Source organism: Mastigoproctus giganteus, chromosome 1 (assembly GCF_048544385.1).
Source record: "Mastigoproctus giganteus isolate SK-2022 chromosome 1, ASM4854438v1, whole genome shotgun sequence".
Classification (NCBI taxonomy): Eukaryota; Metazoa; Arthropoda; class Arachnida; order Uropygi; family Thelyphonidae; genus Mastigoproctus; species Mastigoproctus giganteus.
The window spans coordinates 47,836,574-47,855,311 of NC_143575.1; the positions used below are offsets into that span (position 1 = coordinate 47,836,574).

Here is an 18,738-nt window from a genome sequence, read left to right on the forward strand (position 1 = left end):
AGGATCTGTATTGGGACCATTGTTGTTTTTGATTTTGTTTTTTGACATCAATGAATGGATAGAGGGCTTGATGGCTAAATTTTCAGATGATGCAAAGATCAGTCAAGTAGCTAGTGATCACTGCCAAGAAGAGCTTCTTCAGAGTGACTTAGATAGACTTCAGGAATGGTCAGAGAAGTGGCAGCCATGTTTCATTCAGCAAAACGCAAGGTCTTCCACCTGGGGAACAGTACCCCCAATATAACTTATACACTTAGTGAAATAAATTAAAATCTGTAGTGGAAGAAAGGGACTTGGGAGTTATGAAACAGTCACACACTAGGTTCTCCGAGCATTGTTTATAGGTTGCAAAGAAGGCCCATGGTGTCCTATCAATAATTTATCGAACATTTGCTTGTAGAGATAAGGACGTCATAATTCCACTATACAAGGCTATTGTTAGACCACACTTAGAATATTGTGTTCAAGTATGGTGACATATTTGCAATTGGTAACATCAGCAGTTTGTCCACACTGAATAGAACTTAAAATTGTCTAAGACCACTGTAGTCACCTTTACAAAAGTAAATTGCTTCCCTTTAGCCGTGATGCTAGTTATATCTACAGGGCTTAGATCCAACATCAAAGCACTGTGATCCTGCCACCAAGTGATTCCTTTATCTGAAATTCATAATGCACAAAGAATTACTATTGATAATCAGATAAAGTCTATTGCTTTCTCTCTTTGCTTCTCTAACATACTGATGTAGCCAATAAATCCAGAAAAGTCCTGCTGTTGTGTGAGTGACCAACCCACGAGTTGCAGTCAATATCTGTAAAATTAAAATCATCCATTAGATGTTCTAATTTACTCGCCCATTCTGTCCATATAGTTGTTCATTATACTCATCAGTCATTTTGCCTATAACCCACTCCTACTCTCATTTCTGTTTTTCCACTACTCACCTCACACAAAACTAACACTACATTAGAATGTCCACCAACATCAAATGGGTGCACTGCATTAGAGTGTGTTTCTTAACCAAGAGCATAACTCTCCACCATTGTCCTGTCTGTTCCGCCTGTAAACATTATACTGTCCATATTTAAATTTCATATCTGATTGGCACAATGTTTCTACAATGTCCACATTTGATGACCTAACTAATACTTCAAATTCCTCAAATTTATTGACTTTACTCCTAACATTAGTGTACATGCAGGTATACACGCACCTATTTTTGCCCTTATTCCTAACACAGCCTATGTATTTTCTTGAGCCATCAGGAATCTACCTCCCTCCCAAAAGGCCTTACAATCCCAATTTAAGTAGCGCAAGAATGACTTTCACCTCTAGCTGCTGTTAATCTATTAGTCTGTGTATATCCTTCATCAATTTGCAGTTTACTTACTCTCCTGTGCATTACGAATATAAAAATTTAAACATAACACCAGTTCAATAGAAATATAACATGGAACATTAAAATATTAAAAAATAACACAAGAAAGAAAGAAAGAAAGCAGTAAAAGATTGTATTGATGCTACTTTCATAGTTGCACATTTTTCACAGGCATGTTTGGAAAAGTGGTGAACCATATTGCAAAATGTATCTTTACAATTTTTTTTTATGTTATTTTGACTGTCAGTCTCAATCCTTCTTTTGATTTCAGTGGGTATTTTATTTTGGGGGGTAGTTGTTCATATTTAGCAGCACTTCCAATTAGGGATATTTTAGTGATCACTGCTACGAAAGATTACATTAGAGGATACACTACAGTTCCATTCCCTAATTCAAGTGGAAGGACCATCTCACACTTCAATTGGTTAAATTTTTTTGCAGAATAAGAAACAAAGATTTAACAGCGCTTTCTTCAGAAATAAATATTGACTGCATGAAAAGGATCTATAGGTCAGACCTGGCCTGCAAGTTGTTGCCCATTGCTGGTCTAAAGCTTCTTCGTTCTTCTATCATCCATCTTTCATTTTGAATTCTTTCCCCACCTTCACTGTATATTACCTAACATATATTTTTGCACATACATGTGTGCAAAAATAAAATAAAATAAATAAATAAATACATAAAATAAGATAAAAAATAATTCTAACCCCATTAATGTCTTGGTTTTTGTACATTAACATTAAGATTGTCATGTTATTTCATTTTAAATATGGATTACCACCATTAATATTAAATGGTAGGAGATTTTAAATTACATTTAACTTACCTACGATCTAACTGCTGCCTCTGGAGTTCATTGGCTGCTCCAAAGTTTTGTTGTTGTGAAGAGGTTGGTCGTGTCCAAGTAGTTGTTCGATTAAGGTGATCAATATAAAATATCCGTCCATGACTATCTATTCTTGCCTCCCAATCTATTAAAAAAAATAAAATATTTTTGTATCTAAATACATTCCTTCTCATTTCTTCTTCTTTATTTTTTCATTAAAAAATGTTAGTTCTAAACAGGAAATGCTAATAACAATGTATAGTATTCAGTACCATGAATGGGTTAGCAGTGGACCTGAATAAATGGAATTGACTTTTATGGAAATACACATGAAGGGTTCCAAAGAACAGACATACAATGGACAGTGCAATGCTGAGTCAGTTTGGTATGACATAAGCACTGGGAAAGCAAAAATGAGAGTAGGAGTGTGCTATAGGCCTAATGCCTCTGATGATACAATGAACAACTGTACGGAGAAACAGAATGGACCAGTAAATCAGAATGTCTTGTAATTGGGGATTTTAACTTTCCAGATATTCACTGGAACTTGTGAGTTGTTCACTCGCATGCTAGCAAGACTTTTGTGGATTTATTGGAGGATTGTTTTATAAAGCAACATGTTCAAGGGGCAACCAGAGGTAGTAATACCCTTGATCTGACTATCAGCAGTGATTATTCATGCATTAAGAAATTGTAGATAAAAGAACCACTAGGTGACAGTGATGACAATGTACTGATGTGGGATTTACCTAAAAATGTAACTACCACCAAGGGTAAAGGGAAGGGTTTTAGCTTTTGTAAAAGTGACTTCAGTGGTCTCAGACAGTTTTTAAATTCTATACAGTGGGATCAATTGATGATGTTAAAAATAGCGAACTCTAAATGGGAAGCCTTCAGGGACTTAATCTTGGAGGCTACTAGGCTTTTCATACAAACTAAGAAATACTGTTCAAGGTCCAGGCCTAAATGGATGTTGCATGAATTAATCAGGCTCGTGGCAGAGAAGAAAAATGTATGGGATGCATATGAAGTATCAGGTGACACAGAAGACTACGGTAGATATAAACTAGTCTGTAATGAAGTCACAAAGGAGGTTAGGCAGGCAAAGGCAGATTACGAGAAATCTTTGGCAAAGGATGCAAAGAAAAACAGCAAAGAGTTCTTTACTTATGTAAATTCTAGAAGGAAGGGATGAATTGTACCACTTAATATAGATGGGCTGACTATTGATGATCATGCTAAAGTAGCTGATAAAATGAATGAGTATTTTGCATCTACATTCACACATGAGGAGTTACTCAATGAGGGGAATGCCAGACGTTTATCAAACTCTAACAGCGAACTAATTTATTTTGTAATAACTGAGAGCAAAGTGGAGTAGAAATTGTTGAAGTTAAACATAAGGAAAGTACCTGGGGTGGATGGGATTTATCCAGTTATAATGAAGGAGGCAGCAAGGGAAGTAAGCAAACCCTAAGCCATAATTATGAGAGCATCCTTAGTCGTGGGAGGTCCCCATGGACTGGAGAAGTGCAAATGTATCCCCAATTCACAGAGGGGGTTCAAAGGTACAAAGGGTGGCCCAAATAATTAGAGAACCTGTTAGTTTAACTTCTTTTCCAGGGAAAATAATGGAGTCACTTGTTAAAGAGGTGATACAGCATCATCTAGACAAGACAGCAGTAATAGCTCAGCCACAGCATGGGTTTGTTAAGGGGAAGTCTGTCTGACAAATCTGATTGGATATTATGAAGTGGTCACAAAGGAACCGGATCCAAAGAATAAATTTGATATCATATATTTGGACCTTAGAAAGGTTTTTGATACTGTTGCACATGGAAGACTGCTGCAGAAATTGGAGCAGTGTGGCATTGGAGGCAAATTGCTGCAATGGATAAAGGGATGGTTGAGGGAGACGGCAGAGAGTGGTAATAAATGGACACTGCTCTATGTGGACTAATGTTATTAGCGGAATTCCCAGGGTTCAGTGCTGGGCCCATTGTTGTTTTGTGTACAAATTTGTATTTATCAATGATATCGATTAAGCTATATCAGGCTTTAAAGTCCAAGTTTGCAGATGATACAAAGGTTGGCAGGGTTGTTAATGACAGTAAAGACATTATGCTGCTGCAACAGGATCTAGAAAAGTTAGGCAGATGGGCTCAGAAGTGGCAACTGAAGTTTAACATTTACAAATGTAAAGTACTTCACATACGGATAGCAGTAACCCAAGAGAAACATACCAACTGTGTAGTACTACACTCATGAATGTGGAGAATGAAAAAGACCCGGGGGTAATGAAGTCCTCTTCATTTCTGAAGCTCATGGAGTTTTGTCAATGATATACAGGAATTTTGCTAACAGAGACAAGAAGGTGATTATCCCCTTGGCAATGGTCAGGCCACATCTTGAGTACTGTATACAGGTCTGGAGGCCTCCTTTTAGGAAGGAGGCCTTTAGGAAGGATGTAGATCTGCTGGAATAGATGCAGAGAAGAGCAACCAGATTCATGATGAAAGGAACAAAAGGGTGCTCTTATCTAGAAAGGCTTCAGTTCTGCAAAAATCAGCATCTCAAGATCAGGCACCTGCAGGGAGATCTAAATGAAGTGTTTAAAGTCTTGAATGGACTGAGTATGCTAAACATTAATGGTATTCTTCCACTTGCTGTGACTACGCACGAGGGGACATAAATTCAAGTTGAGGAAAGATGGTGGCAGGATAGATGTGTGGAAATTTGCCTTCAGCAAGTGGGTGGTTGATTGTTGGAACAAGCTTCCATCTGTTGTTGTGGAAATGAATGGTCTGAATAACTTCAAGGGAAAATTAGATATACTTTGGTACAAATGGGTGAACTGTGGGGTTTTTTTGATGCTATAGATACTTGCTTTCTTGTCATTTACTACTATTATTATTATTTGTTTTTTTTTTTTTTTTTTTTAGGAGCATTAGCAACTAAGGCCATATTGCTTCGGGGATATGCGGTGGTCATTCCCTGACTTTTCCACATCCTCCGTATTTGGTGGTCACGGGCTCGAACCCCGCTCTAATCAAGAAGCGTGTGCTATGCACTGCTGCTCCTGCCCACCTGGCTACAGAGGCACCTTACTACTATTACTAATTTCTATACAAATCAAAAATCTGCCCTATGAAGGAATATTAAGTTCATAAAACTGGGGAATGCCTAAATATTTTACTCTTAATATTGTTTTTAATCAGTGTATTAAAATAATCTTATTCTAAATTCCACATTTTTAACAATTTAATGTTTCTCTTGAATGTTAATATTTAAAAGCTGCTCAATTTTTGTATATCTGTTCAAATCTATCAAATTCTGTTCATCACTATTTGTGCATTTCATTGACATGTATTAGATTGTTTCAAACACACTGCATGTTTATCATTATGATATTACTGCTTAATTTCCCAGTTTCTGTTCATCACTTATATATCACCATGTATGTACATGAATAAATAAATAAATTATTCCAACATTTGAAGTGTGTGACCAGAACTAAAGCTCCTTGATTCTAACCAAAAAAAAAAAAAAAAAAATTGAGGTTAATGATTCCTCCTTTACAACTCACATTACTATAAACTTTCATACTTTAAACTGCAGTTTACTAGGCTAAGGCATTTATAAGAATAAAACAATTAAATTAATGTATCAAAATTTCTAAATTTCCTTTCTACACTAAGCTTACATTACTTTACCTGTTGGGGATTTTAGGACCACTTTGTTCACTGTGCACCAGTCCAAAATTAATGGTTGTTTCCCTCTCTATCTTCTTAAGTATATATACACACTCTTAGTTAAGTAATTTTGGAAGTTATTTACTGCTTATTCAGAGTAATTAAGTGAAGAATAAGTGAAAGCACTGCTATTTGTGTTACTTTTTTTTTCTTCCATACCACTTGTTACATTCAGTTTCAGAGTAATGCAAATAAATATACCTTTTACTGCTAAAGAATTCACTAAGTCTCTATTTTACATTTAATTATTACATAAAATGGGTTCTTGCTATTATTACTATTCTCAATTATTATACACTTGAAAACAGTTGTGAATAATACTTTAATATCTTAACTTTTCATTATTATTTTCAGCAGAAGTAATAAAAATTTGTTTTGTTTCATTGCAAATAACAAATATAAAAAAGGAACAATTTTAAATTAAAATTTTTCATTAAAAATAAATAGGTTCATCTAAAAAACATTTTTAAAGTAAAATTTTTCCTTAAAAAAAAAAGGGAGGGGCATTTATTAAGTATTGAAATCCCTTAATAAAAAGGTTTAGCATTGGTATATAACAAGCAGAATTTAAAAAAAAAAAAGGGTATAATCTTGCTAGTGTATAATCACAGTGGCACTGGTCTGTCACAAATACCACTGACAGTTTAAATCAGTTTAAAATTTAAAAACCTGAAGGGGGTTTATCAATTTTAAACTAATTTTGAATCATCAAAAAAATGTAAATCCTGCCTCACATCCAATTTGCAGCTATGCATTCTGGTCATTTAACTAAAAGTATGTCCCAATCTGTGCATCCTCACTCTGGCCACTTTTGCACATTTTTTTAAATTTTTTATATATATATATATATATACATACATATATATATATGAAAATCCCAAACATGAAGTATTAGAACCTATAGTACTTAGTATCATGCATGGACTGGAAGTTGAGAAGATGAAAGAAGATATTTGTTGACATTAGACTTGAACTTCTGTAGATTGAAATTTTCAGGAAATATATATAAAGGAAGGATTGTTCCAGAAAACAAAAGATGAATGAATAAAATGGGGAAGAAGACAAGTTGGCTATGTGAGTTTGAAGTTGGACAGTAAAAGGATGTTGATTGGTTGCAGCTCACATTCAGACTGCTTTGAAAGAGAGCAAAAATTACAGAATCCAATTCAGAACAACAGTGCCCATGGAAGTATCTATAGAAAAGGAATATAGCAGAAACAGAACATCTATGAGACAGAGAGTGGAGTGATTCTGTTAGAGATGAGTCATTAATTAAACAAGTTGCCTCTTTTCAATGGAATCTAGAAACCTAAGAGAAATTTTGGTAGCACTGCCCCAGATGCAGGAACAATATACCATGGTAGGGCAGATTTGCAATTTGTACAGAGTGAACAGAGTTTGAAAGAAAAGTAATGCCGAGAGCAAAAGAGAAAACCCAGTTTCTTAGATGCAGTGGAAGCAATATTTGTAAATTAAAAGTCAGGGGTAATCCCCAATATAGATATATATAATCTTGTCTAGAAACTGGAGTGTCATCAAAGATAATCATAGGTCCAGAAGAATCCTTTTTGCAAGAAATGAAACAGGACTGAGTTTTAGAAGGATTGAAATAAACTAAGTTAGCTTTGCCCCACTAGAGAATTACCTGGAGATCAGCATTTGAGGAATTGGTAGCGGATATTCAAGAAGTTGAAGCTGTTTGAGTAGGGCAAGGTTTCTCAAACTGGAAGGTGGAATGAATGCAATGTGCTATCATCAGCAAAACTATGGATAGGATTTCTGGTCAATGGAAGATGGTCATTAATATACAAAAGGGTGGGAGGAAAGAACTGAATCTTGGGAAACACCAGCATTGGTGGAGAAGTTAGAAGACAGAGCCGTCTACCATCACCCGCAGTGAGCGGTCAGAAATGACTACACAATTACAAAAAAACAGTTGGTAAACTATAAGATGGAAGTTTATTTAGAAGACCTTTATGCCAAACACGATCAAAAGCCTTTGAAATGTCAAGAGCAACTGCTTGAGTTTCATCAAAGTTGTCCACTGAATTTGTTTGCAGATGAGTAACATAAGGCAAAATATTACCAATGGATCCACACTAATACAATCTATACTTGCAATCGCTGATCAAATGGAGGGTTTCTAGATAATTTAAGAGTTGGTCATTAATTGATTTCTCCATTACTTCAGAAAGAGTAAAAGTAATTGGAGGCTTGAAGTGGTGGAACCCACGTTTAGTCTCAAGAGCTAAGTTCCAGTCAACCCTTCCCCATCTCTTCCATCAATGCAGTATGGCTGATGAGGTTATAATGGACATCATGGCAAGATCCAATCTTCCTTACATTTCGATGGTACAGCTCTAAAATGGTGTTCGCAGGTCGGTCACTAGTTAGTACACCTGAACCTATTGGTTAGAGAAGCATCATTCTTGACTGATTATCAGCAGTTACTCTCCATGCATTAAGAATCTGCATAAAAAAGAACCACTAGATGGCAGTGATTGCAGTATGCTGATGTGGGATTTACACAAAGGTGAAACAACTGTCAAGGGTAAAAGGAAAGTTTTTGCTTTCATAAAGTGACTACAGCTTCTGTTATCTGTGCAATTTTGCTAACAATGTCTGTTTTTGTTCTTCCAAAACTTTTTTTTTTTTGCTATCTTCCTACTGGGAATTATATTTCTGAACAACAAACCTACACAATCAGCAGAACTCAGAGGAAGATTACATTCTATGAAAAAGACGTAAATAAATATTTGGCACATGTGACATCATCACAATGAAATGCTAAATCTACGTTTGCATTTCTTTCTATGCACTGCATACTGTCTTTACACTTATTTGTTTGCAAATCTGTTTACACTGAGTGTTCCCCACTTGAAATTTAAAAATCACATCTACACACATACAGTACACAAAAGCAAACATGTTATTTTTTTTTCAGATTTTTACAATGCATGGAAAATCTTGCCTACGGTATTCTGAAATTTTAGGCCATATTTCTTTGTCATCTTACTGAAACACACTGTTAACTAGCTTTATACAAGTACCATGAAATGACTACACATAACAGAGAAGGAGGCTATTATCCCATATTCCTATTTTGCAAAGAGATTATCACAGAACACCTAATGGCCAACTCGTTAAAGAAATAAGCAGAAATTAAAATAAGCTGAAAAAATTTTTCAGTTTTAATGTAGTTAACTCTATTAACTTTTTTTTTTTTTTTTTTTTTTGAAAAGAAAAAGATGGAAAAACTCTTTGTCACCAAAACTATATTACAGCAGTATGATGGAAAAAGGGTCAAACTGATTAAAAAAAAAAAAAGAGACTGACTCTTCATTGTAAACAGGAAGAGTTGGTAGCTATACCACTATTCTTTTACCTTCCTATTTTGCCTTCAATGCTATTTGGTTTCTTTCCCCCATACCATTATTTGTTCAAGTTACTGCTGTCTACCTTTTAGTATTAGAGAATTGGTTTCAAATTTATAATGCAGTTAGTTGGTTTTACTTATTTTATTAAATTTACCAGGAGTACTTTTAACTCCATGTAAATTTTCATTTCCCAGCATCACATCATGCAATGATCAGCTAGTAATTTATGCTTTGAAGATATTAACAGGTCTCATTCTTTGAAACTTTGCTCTAAAAAGTTTTTTAAAAGAAAGCTTCTGAGTTATATTGTTTTACAAATATCATACTTAGTTGAACACATCAGAACTCATCCAATCACCAAAGTTAACAAATATCAGGCCTGGTCAGAACACTAAATGGAAACTTCCCTTGGAACACTCTGTATGATTTCTATATTTTTAATATTAGCAGGCCTGCACAGTAAGACTATGCTGAAAAATCATGACCCCCCCCCCATTATACAGGTAGGCTTATATTGCAGTTTGTGAATAATTTTGTTGATGTATTTATTTTGACTTTCATTCTGGTTGTATATTATTGGCAGTAGTAGCAGGTCCATGCAATAAAACTATGGCTCGCTTAACAACAGAGTTTTGTTTTTATTATGGTTTTTATTTTAAAATCCACAAAACAAATAAAGCTCTAATTTTTCTGAGGTCATATACTTTCCCATTTTCAATGTATTTTTATTGCATGAGTTCACTAGTATATTTTATACCTATTACTGAATGTAAAAAAATTATTCAACAAAAAATTTTTAGAAGACAATACTAATGGTATGATGAATAAATCTCTAAATTATAAATACATTGCAAAACCCTCGTATAAATTATGACGATAACTTGCCAGAGATACATAATGCATAGATGTCTGCAAGTCTTATACATCAACTGAAAAATTATATTGCAAATTTAAATTTTCAACAGCAATATAATGCTCTTACGTGGGGGTAAAGGTTCCTCAAGCTCTACTCTTTGATATCTTATGGTCCTTTCAGGTATAGACGGTAAACGAGTAGTAGGAAAATGTTGGAGTGTAGCTGAAAACATTTCATTTCTACTTGGTGGACTAGCTGTAAGGTTTGTAAGAGAAGAAGTGCTAGAAAAAATTAAATTAAAATTATGTGACAAAACGTTTTTTTGTTTCTGGCAAAACTTGTTCAATAAGAATGTATTTAATATACTAAATTTAAAAAGAGCAATATATAATACACTAAAGTCTATTGTTTAATGAAATATTTAAAAATTTGGAAATACTCCAAAATATTGTAATACACCTTTTCTTGATAAGTCATATTGAATCTTGATTTGAAGAATATTAAAACAAAAATAGAATGAAAAGAAAAATGGAAAAAAGTGCATATTTTGTCTAGTCTAGTTGTTATTTGCTGATAACAACAGGTTAGTTAACTTCGGGTGTGTTAGCAAATAGTAATAATTCACAATTTATAACCAAAAATAAAAATAAAAAATGAACAAAAAGCAAATACTTATATGCACATTGAGAGTTTCCTATCTGCACATCCACCACACTGGCGATTCAGTCCTCCACACAGCAACACACATAACTAGTGCTTCAGCAACAATATATAGTATATAGATAGCCTATGTGATATGCACAAAAAAAAATAATAATTGCCAGATTTCTATTCTTCCCAAATTTCATTAAAACTTCCAATTTTGATCAAATTTGGGAAGTCTTGACAAATATTTCCAAAAAACGCCCAAGTATAAAATTTTTTGAAAATCCATCCATTGGAAGTGAAGTTATCAACATTAGGATGAAAAAAAAAAAATAATAATTGCTGGATTTCTATTGTTCCAATTTTAATGAAATTTGAAATGTTTGACAAATCTTTTTTTAAGTGGCCCAAATATAAAAATTCATGAAAAGCCATCCACTAGGAGGTGAGTTGTTCCATGCAAATGAAAGATAGAACAGACACAGATATGAGGAAAACAACAGTGCATTGCACTTATATGCTAACACACCTAAAAATTATTAAAAACAACGAGAATAGCCAGGAGACCAATGGCTTTTGGAAAAACCATTCTAAATGGTTGAAAAACAGAAAGAGGTATGACTATCAGACTTTTAAATGTCCCTTGTTGAAATTTTTGCTTGATATAACTTAATTCTTATTCATAATCATTTGAGTCAATGTGAAGGATACTACATCACATATTTAACAATGCAAGACTAACTTTTAACATTAATACACAATGTGATAAAGCATAAATTTTTGGTGCACATGGCTTTTCTATTGCAGGGGTGGCCAACAGGTCAATCGTGGCTTTAATTTTAGTCGATCACGATGAATTTTAAATATATATAAAAAACAGATTAGTCAAAATCCAAATGTTATTATTATTATTATGCACACCACTGCATACACTTATTACAAATCCGTTGAACCACATGACTACTCTTGTCGCTGCGCAGCAATTCATTAGGCTTGTCTGGTGAAAATTCATGCAGTTATGTTGTGGAGAGCATAGTGTATGTGTTGAATTCTTATTTAGCTTACCTAATATTAATAACTGAACAGTACTTATACATTAATTTAATACCCTTTAATTTAAAATGAATATTACGAAAAAGAGTAAAATGTATCATTTTCATCAAGAGTGGGAACTAGAATACTTTTTTGTAATGATAAGAGAAAAATGTTGTTGTTTGATTTGCAATTCTTCTGTGGCTATACCCAAAAAAGGAAATTTAGAAAGGCACTACTTCAACACATTCTATGGTAAATACCAAGCAGATTTTCAACCTAATAGTGACCTTATAAAAAATAAAATTATAAAATTACCACCATTTAAGCTTGTATCAATAACAACAGATGGAGCTAAAGCAATGACAGGGCATCTTAACGGATTCATCGCAATGTGCCAAAAGGATGACGAATTCACAGATTTTTTGAATTACCACTGTATCATCCACCAACAAGTATTAGCCAGCAAAAGATTAAATACTAAGAGTGTTATGGACATAGCTTTCAAAATTGTGAATTCCATCAGAGGACAATCTCTTCATAGGAGACTTTTCAAAATGCAACTTGATGAAAATGAACCAGATCTGACATTACACACAGATGTGAGGTGGATGAGTCAGAGTAAGTTTCTACAGAAATTTCTAAATTTGCTGAATGAAATAAAATCTGTTGATCAAAGGATTATGAGCAACTGCAAGATATGGAGTAGTTGTGTGATCTGGTTCTTTTGGCAGATTTTACCAGTAAATTAAGTGATCTGAATTTGGAATTACAATGAAAAAATAAAAATGTTGATGACATGATTAGTAGTATTTCTGCATACAGATATTAATTTTTGGCAATGACTAAGGATCTCAAAGAAAAAAAAAATTCAATCATTTTGCAATTATGCAAGATCATTTGCAAAACTATCCCATTTTTGAATTTAACAGTGAGAAATATGTTTCTGAAATTGAGAAAGTCATGGATGATTCTGAAACCAGATTCAGTGATTTTAAAACAATTGAAGACATTGTTCAATACATTTCTTATCCATTTAATGTCAACTTAGATATGAAACAAATTGCAGAAAATATTACTTGAAAATGAAATTATTACATTGTGAAACAGTATCTTCCTAAAAGCCACATCATCAGAAAAGGACTTTTGGAAATATGTTTGCTGAGAAAAGTACCCAAATGTAAAAAAATGCAGTGAACTTTTAAATTCCTGTTTTGGTTCCACATATCTATATGATATCAGCATTTTCGTATTTGAAACAAACAAAGACAAAGAATCGCTCTACTGTTACAGAACTTGCATACAGAAGATTCTTTACGGTTGGCCTTATCACAATATATTACCCCAGGGGCTCATATCAGGTATGGGCTTGCCACACCCAAGGTCCTGAGCTGGATATCATCATTCTTCTCTTTCTTGGTGATTCCCTTCTGCTTCTTGTTCTCTCTCTCTCTCTCACTCACACACACACACACACAGTAACTCAGAAATTTGATTTGTTTTTGGCTGGTGCAGCAAAAGCCTCAGGCTTCCTTGCACCATATGGATAATAATAATACTATCCCAGATTTTGAAAGCGCCGACCGGGCTAGCCGGGTGGGTAAAGTGGCTGCCTGGCAACCCAAAGGTCGCGGGTTCGATTCCCACCTCGGGCTTGGATCAAAGTACTGCAAAAACTTTGGGAGGTGCATTATGGCCACAGAAGCCTATGCGCCAACAAAAAATAAAGTAAAAAAAAAAAAAAAAAAAGATTTTGAAAGCTTGTCAGATGACAGGAAGTCACAAACTTCACATGAATTAAAAATTTAAATACGTATGAATTTAAAATAAGAATTTAATTTTAAAATTTATAATCAACATTTTTCAATATGTGTTGATTAACTTTTTTAACCATGTGCAATGAAATTCTTGAGATGGTAGATCACGGCACATTTTGAAGAAAAAAAGTAGATCACATCACAAATTAAGTTGGCCACCCCTTGATTCATATTTAGTTCACATAAAACTGATTATTTTAATTAATAGAAATAAAAAGGCACTGTAAATTCAGTACATGCCTTGTAAACTCAATGTTTAATATGTTATTAAACTTATATATATGCTATTAAACTTATTTAGTAGAATTTTCAGCAGAATTAATATTTTTTTGAAAATAAAAGGTCTAAACCATATAACCATACTGTACAACTAAACCATATAACTATCAGAATGGTGGTGGTGCACAACTTTTTTTTAAATTTTAAATTAAAACTTAAGTTACTTAATAAATATTGCAATCCACTAAGAAAGGATGAAATATTGTTATTATTCAAGCAGAATTCAAAAAATTTCCTAGAAATTTAAAAGAAAGTTGTGCACCTTTCAGGTGACCCACCACCATTCTGATAGATTTTAGGGTTCCACCACAGCCAGGTTAAAGTATTTTTAACATATATTAATGATTTATGTATACCTGAATAAGCATCTATTGGTGTTTCATATTTTATAATGTTTAGAACTTCATATATAACTGTATATAATACAGATGAGCTACAAGAAGTTATTCAAAATTTAGGTGGTCCTATTAAAAATGTTGAGTAATGATGTTCAGCACTAAGTAACACTCACCGACCTTGAATTAAATTATAATAAGAAGTCTTTAGTTATGATGATATAATACAAGCACCATCACTCTACACAAATGATCATCCAATAATGGCTACATTTCCTTACCACCATTAATCTGAATACAGACTAGAGCAGATTTTTCATAACACAACCATTAAAATTATATTCTATACATTTATGCACTGAAGATGGCTGCCAAAATAAATATTTAGATAGCACAAATGTTGCTTTACAAACAGGCTTTCTGTACCTGCATTTAAGCAAGTGCAGAAATGCCTGGGATAATATATGCAGAAATAAAATCTGTGTGCTGGCACAAAAAATGCATGGTCCACTGTTAACTGTTTTTAGGCCACAATAAAATAATTATAAGGTTGTCAACTCCTCTGGCCTCATCTGTACAGATTATAAATAGAACTGCATTTATTTCTTTATCATATGATAGCATGTTTTAATAAAGATTTATTTGTTCTTTAAAATAATACAAATTCTCCCTCCACCAAAAGTAGGTCTGGTATGTACTGGGTAGACAGTACTAGCCTAAGCATATACATAATGATCAATGTGCAATATTTCTTAATGAATTTAAAAAGTTCCATTTATTATGCCTTTATGACTTTTCATAAAACGTTAATACACATTATAAAAGTTTCATAGAACAAGGCATAATCCACTGTAGAGCCAGCAAGAAGGGATTAAAAACTATTTACAAGCACTGATATTCTAAAACAATACTGCAAAATTACAAAAGTAAAAAACTGATGTACAACTGTTAAAATAAACAAAAAAATATGTAAAATTATTTCCCTTTGGCAACTGAAAACAGAGCAATGCAGTGATTTTCAACTGGGGTGCCACATAATTTGGGTCTGGGTTAGTTAAACATTTTTTTTTTTAAATTTATATATTTATTTCATTATAAAAAGGCATACAGTATCTTTTTAATTTTTGGTGATCTATAACTGATGTTTATTTAGTACCTATGTCGTTACTGCACCATAAAAAAAACCTATTTAGTACCTCTATATAAAGAATAAAATTATTATTATATATATAATTACAGTATACATAATTTGAATTATGAATTGTTTGTTGTTTGGTTTTTAGGAGCATTAGCAACTAAGGCCATATTGCTCCAGGAATATGCGGTGGTCATTCCCTGACTTTTCCGCATCCTCTGATTTGGTGGTGACGGGCTCGAACCCTGGTCTAATCAAGAAGCGTGTGCTACGCACTGTTGCTCCTTCCCACCTGGCTACGGAGGCGCCATTATTATGAACTGTAATTTTGTTTATAATTATATTATTATAATAACTATCATATAACTTTTTTAAAAAATATTACTAGGGGTCTTCACCCCCTTCTCGCTGCACTCATTTCTTTTGATAAAATAAAATACTTACAAAAGTTTTCAACACTGTGTGTTCCTCAGCTATGAATACATAAATACGTTACATATGGAAATCAATAAATGGTACCACATGGTCAACTACATAAATAAAGTGCATTCACAAGGTTTATCTAGCATGATCATGCTAAAACAGAAGCCTGCTTTGCCACAGTAAAACAAGCTTCTGTTATGTAGTTTAGTATTTGTTATGTATTACCACATAACCAGCATCCATCTTCTCCTATTGGCTGAATAAATATCACTAGGAGGAAAATTATTTTAATGTATAGAAAGATATATATCGGTGTAGATACACCATAGATAACTCTTAAGAAATTACGATGGTAGTGTGGGCGGCATCATTTGCTCTGTATCTCATATTGTGCTCTTCCTTCATGAGTTGCCATGGTATTGAACTACCTCGAATAAGTAACACTTCACTAATAGAGAAGACTATTGTTACTTATTCTCAGTGAGTACCACCACCCAGACGGCACCGTTTCAAAGCTATTGGCCTATCATTGGTGGGTGGGCAGGCACCCTGGTACTGCAGACATGACAACCCAGTTGTGAAGATAATCACACAATATGAAAGATTCCAAAAGGTTTATATGATAATATTTAAATAAATTAAATATTAAATATTATCATATGATATTTAATATTTAAATATTTTTGGGAGTAGGTGTTGTTATAAGCCTAATGAATCTGATGAGTATAATGAGCAATTGCGCAGAGAAATAGAGTGGGCCAGTAAATCTGAATGTCCTATAATGGGGGATTTTAACTTCCAGATATTGACTGTAACTTGTAGATTGGTCACTCACACACTAGCAAGACTTTTTTGGATTTATTGGATGACTGTTTTCTACAGCAGCATGCTCAAGAGACCAGAGGGAGTAATACTCTTGATCTGATTATCAGCAGTGATTATTCATCCATTAAAAATTTGTAGATAAAGGAACCACTAGGTGACAGTGATCGCAATGTACTGATATGGGAATTACTTAAAGATGTAACTACCATCAAGGCATCAGGGCTTTTGCTTTTGTAAAGGTGACTACAGGGGCCTCAGACAGTTTTTAAATTCTGTACAGTGGCAGATATAAGCTTGTCTGTAATAAAGTCACAAAGGAGGTTAGGCAGGCAAAGGCAGATTACGAGAAATCTTTGGCAAAGGATGCAAAGAAAAACAGCAAAGAGTTTTTTAATTATGTAAATTCTAGAAGGAAGGGGATGAATTGTACCACTTAATATAGATGGGTTGACTATTGATGATCATGCTCAGGTAGCTGATAAACTGAATGAGTATTCTGCATTTACATTCAATGAGGGATGCCTCACCAATCTTGTTGCCCTTCTTTGTACTTGTTCTAGCAACTCTACATCCTTCCTAAAATGAGGCCTCCACACCTGTACACAGTACTCTAGGTGTGGCCTGGCCATTGCCTTGTATAACGGGATTATCACCTCCCTGTCCCTGCTAGCAAAATTCCTATATATCATTGACAAGACTCCATGACCTGCCCTAGCAGCCCATCTGCCAGGCTCAGCGAACTTCATATTTGGTTGCACAATTACCCCCAGGTCTTTTTCACTTTCCACTTCCCTGAGTGTAGTACCACCCAGTTTGTACGTTTCTCTTCGGTTATTGCTACCCATATGCAGTACTTTGCATTTGTCAATGTTAAACTCCAGTTGCCACTTACCAGCCCATTTTCCCAACTTATCTAGATTCAGTTGGAGTAGCAAACTGTCATTACTGTCATTAACAACCCTGCCAACCTTTGTATCATCTGCAAACTTGGACACTAAACCTGATATACCTTCATCAATATCATTGATAAACATACAAAACAATAATGGGCCCCACAAAACCCTGGGGAACTCCACTAATAACATTTGTCCACAAAGAGCAGTGTCCATTAATTACCACTCTCTGTTGTCTCCCACTCAACCATCCCTTTATTCATTGTAGCAGCTTACCCTTGATGTCAGATTTCTCCAATTTGTACAGCAGTCTTCCATATGCAACAGTATCAAAAGCTTTCCTGAAATCCAAGTATATGATATCAAAATTATTTTTGGCATTCAGTTCCATTGTGATCACATCATAGTAAGCAATCCAATTGGTCAGAAAAGACATCCCTTTGACAAACCCATGCTGTGTCTTAACTATTACTGCAGTCTTGTCTAGATGATCCTGCAATGCTTCTTTAACCACTGATTCTATTATTTTCCTGGAACACAAAGTTAAACCAACAGGTCTGTAGTTACTTGTGTCACCTTTTGAATCTCCTTTGTGAATTGGTGATACATTTGCATACCTCCAGTCCATGGGGATCTCCCCTGAGTCCAAGGAAGCTCTCATAATTATGGCTAAGGGTTTGCTTACTTCCTTTGCTGCCTCATTTAATATAACTGGATAAATACACCCCAGGTGCCTTCCTTATGTTTAACTTCAACAATTTCTCCTCCACTTTGCTCTCAGTTATTACAAAATCACTTAGCTCCCTGTTATTATACAAGATATAAACAACAAAGTCCAACACTATTAAAATAATATGAATTATTATTATTAAAAAGATTAAAAACTACATAATATCAGAACCTGGGAAGATACACAGTGCAGCAATTGGAAAACAAGAGTAATGTTATGAGACAAGTGCTGGTGCTGCCATCTACTAGAAGTAAACATGAAATGAAAGAGTGATTGTTCCTCAAGCAAGTGAATGTTAGCAGCAATTGCCACAATTTTAGAATGTAGAGTGGGCCGAACTGCACGTCTCTCCTGTGTCTGTGTTGTGGAGGGACAATGGAATAAAGAACACACATCAAGTTTGTGGTTCAACTGGGGCAAATGAAGTGCCATGG

General features: G+C 34.2%; 1 protein-coding gene across 6 annotated transcripts in view; it reads right to left on the reverse strand.

Annotated features, from left to right (window-relative positions):
• Positions 1–18,738, reverse strand: part of LOC150090769 (E3 ubiquitin-protein ligase HECW2-like) — a 518,151-nt gene that overhangs the window by 252,599 nt on the left and 246,814 nt on the right. For all 6 annotated transcript variants that reach the window (XM_090372567.1, XM_090372548.1, XM_090372558.1 and 3 more), the window contains 2 exons: positions 10,317–10,471; positions 2,206–2,350 (listed from right to left, as the gene is read on the reverse strand). In XM_090372567.1, the coding sequence (XP_090228693.1) occupies positions 2,206–2,350; positions 10,317–10,471 (300 nt within the window). The remainder of the gene's footprint in view (positions 1–2,205; positions 2,351–10,316; positions 10,472–18,738) is intronic.